The sequence below is a fragment of the Mus pahari genome, chromosome 3 (assembly GCF_900095145.1).
Source record: "Mus pahari chromosome 3, PAHARI_EIJ_v1.1, whole genome shotgun sequence".
Taxonomy (NCBI): domain Eukaryota; kingdom Metazoa; phylum Chordata; class Mammalia; order Rodentia; family Muridae; genus Mus; species Mus pahari.
The window spans coordinates 103,574,460-103,577,405 of record NC_034592.1 but is presented as its reverse complement, the minus strand read 5'-3'; the positions used below and the strand labels follow the sequence as shown (position 1 = coordinate 103,577,405).

General features: G+C 49.0%; 1 protein-coding gene across 1 annotated transcript in view; it reads left to right on the top strand.

Moving 5' to 3' along the window:
• The first annotated feature begins 829 nt into the window (after positions 1-829).
• The window catches only part of Ehd4 (EH domain containing 4), a 65,851-nt gene continuing 63,734 nt past the window's right edge, over positions 830-2,946 (top strand). Inside the window, exon 1 of the mRNA XM_021193074.2 lies at positions 830-1,178. Within this exon, the coding sequence (XP_021048733.1) occupies positions 943-1,178 (236 nt within the window). The 5' untranslated portion in view covers positions 830-942. The remainder of the gene's footprint in view (positions 1,179-2,946) is intronic.

Sequence of the window (2,946 nt, the reverse complement as noted above, 5' to 3'; positions counted from 1 at the left end):
AGTGAGTTCCAGGACAGCCGGGGCTATACAGAGAAACCCTGTCTCAAAAAACCATGCAATTTTACAACTTCTTGCTGAAACAGCTCTGCATTTCCACCAAGTTCAAGAATTAACTCCCACACAATCTTCTCCAAACTTTATGCAGACAAGAATCATCTACAGGCATTTGTTGAGCCTTTCAACATTTTATTTGGTGGGTCTGTAGTGAGAACTAGAGACCTGCATTTTAACAAGCCTCTTGTGTTATTTCTATGCAGCTGGCCTCATTGGCCACACTGAAAATGTGCTAACACTAGTTCTCGCTTAGGATACACAGGTGATGGTCAATTATTTCTACCAGAAAGAGGCCTTTAATTGAACAATTGAGTGGAGGCAGGAGAATTTCTACGCAAATAGACTGAAGTTCATTTTCTCTCCTTCAAGTTTTGCCGATTATACCGGTGAGCCTGAGTATCTTCGCCAGTAAACAGGGCAATAACCTGCCCCGGGAAAAGGAACTTGTCTGTCAACTTTCTGAGTTTTCTGTCCCCAGTATCCACGTCCAGAAACTTGGGATGAGTCGAGTTCCAGGAGGACGGCCTCCGGTGGTTCATTCTTGCCAGCTCAGACTTGCCCGGAAGCCAACGCCACCTGGCCAGAGGATGTACCGGGGTAGAGGCGCCTGTGTCACCTCGCCTGGACTACACCCTCTCCGTGCCCAGCCCTCTAGACCGATGCCGTCATCAATAATTCAAGACACGCCTTTCCATTGGCTAGAGCCTCCACCCAGTCGCTGGCAAACGCCCAATGAGGAAGGACCTGAGATCGCTTCTGAATAATGGGCGGGCCCAGGAGCGGGGGGGGGGCGGCGGCGAGAGTTATCCAGGGCGGGGAGAGCGAGCGACGCGGGTTCTGGGGTTCTGACTGAAGCGCGGCGGCGGCGGCAAGTTGTCGGGCGGCAGCATGTTCAGCTGGATGGGGCGGCAGACTGGCGGGCGCGAGCGCTCGGGAGGCATAGACGCGGTGCAGACGGTGACGGGCGGCCTGCGCTCTCTCTACCAGCGCAAGGTGCTGCCGCTGGAGGAGGCGTACCGCTTCCATGAGTTCCACTCGCCAGCGCTGGAGGACGCCGACTTCGAGAACAAGCCCATGATCCTGCTGGTGGGTCAGTACAGCACGGGCAAGACCACCTTCATCAGGTAACTTGCCTCGTCCGCTCGCTACCCCTCCGCTAGGGCACGGCCTGCCCTCAGGTTACACTCCGAGCTTGGTGGCCCGTCGCCTCCCCCGGCCCCAACCGGTTCCGTTGCGCAAGGCTCCCCTGAGGCCGGCCCCCAGCGCGCAGCGAGCCCCTTCCTTGCTGTTGCCAAGGCCTTCCTTGAGCCTGTCACCCTGGCCTGGGAGTGCAGGAAAAGGGAGAGAGGGCAAAGCTCATCATTAGTGCAGCCTAGGGCTGAAAGTGATAATGAAGGAATGCGGCTCCTACGTGGAGAGGTAACCTTCCAGCACAGTGAGAATGAATGAACGAACGAACGAACAACGAATGAGTGAATGCCACAGTGGGAGGATTGCCATGCCCTTACGTGCCACGTTCCGCCACAGCGGCTGGGCTGCTATCGTCCAGCTTTATGGTCTATAGGAAGTTAGCCTACAGTGTAGCTGCCTCACCAGCCTGTGGACTGAAGGGGAGTGTCAGGTTACTGTTTGCTAGTTTCCATTTCTTCACCCTTGACAAACTGAAAATATTTGTCACGGTCACTCTGTCTCCGGAAGCAATAACCGGCTTGCCCAGCAGTTCCAATCACACAGCTTCCTCTAAAGTGACTCGCTGAGAAATAATTTACAATGAAACGGGGTGCTTTTTAAATGAGGCGTCTATTTCCCTATCTTTGGGAAGATTCTAAGTTCAAATCCCTATCAGACGAAGCAAAGTGACTGAATATTTAAGAGCTGAATCCAGAGTTTTGGAATTAGAACACTTCATCATTTGATGTTCAACAGGTGTTCAGAAAACTGTGTCTGTCTTGGGTACATGCCATTTCTGTTAAGTATGACCTCCTTTTTCCCTTCCTGTGACCTAAAGAGTTCCAAAAAAAAAAAAAAAAAGATAAGTTGTTACTACAAGAAATATGTTAAATCCAGGCCTATCGGTACACTGTAGTTTGAAATGTGAATGGAGAGAGAGGGAAAATAATGTTGAAATTATTTCATTTAATGCTTTTAAATTAGCTGAAAACCATGTTGACTATGTCAACTCAGAAATGAACCTAGAAATATTACAGTAACTGACTCCTTGAAAGATGCAAAGAGCTAATTGAGATGGTTTTTGCCTGTAATCCAAGGACTGGGGAAGCTGGATCGTGGGGATTCTGCCTTCCAGGCCAGCCTGGGCTACATAAGGCAAGCTAGGATAACCCTGACTAGACAACACAAGACCCTGTCTTCAAAACAACAGCAATACGAATAGCAACAAAACCTAGGAAACAAAAGCAAAATAAATGGCAAACAGATGGTCCATTAAGGTCTTGGTAGTAGCAGTTGTGAATTATTGGGGTAATATTACAGGAGCGAAGAGAGAGAACTTTTAAGCTTAGAGCAATAAGAGTATAGCATGTTAAAATGTACTGGTGGCAGGTACACGGCAGTCCCACCATTTCCTCCTGAATGTGCCATGGGCCTCACAGTACCTATGCATAATTAGGGAGCCTGTCTTGATCCTGTACCAACCTAGCCTGAAGACAGTGCGTTCCTCGGTCCGTAGCCTGACTTGTAAACAAGCCTCAGGTAGGAGAGTACAACGCAATTCTCAGGAAGGTGATCAAGCCTCTTTCCCCACTTCATATTATTTTGTTATATTCTCATTCTTCTGTGCTTCAGTTTTTAGAAGCTTTGTGGGAGAGGACTAAAAGGCAGCTTCTGAGATTTGACTCATGGCTATACCTTTTTTTTTTTTTTTTTTTTTTTTTT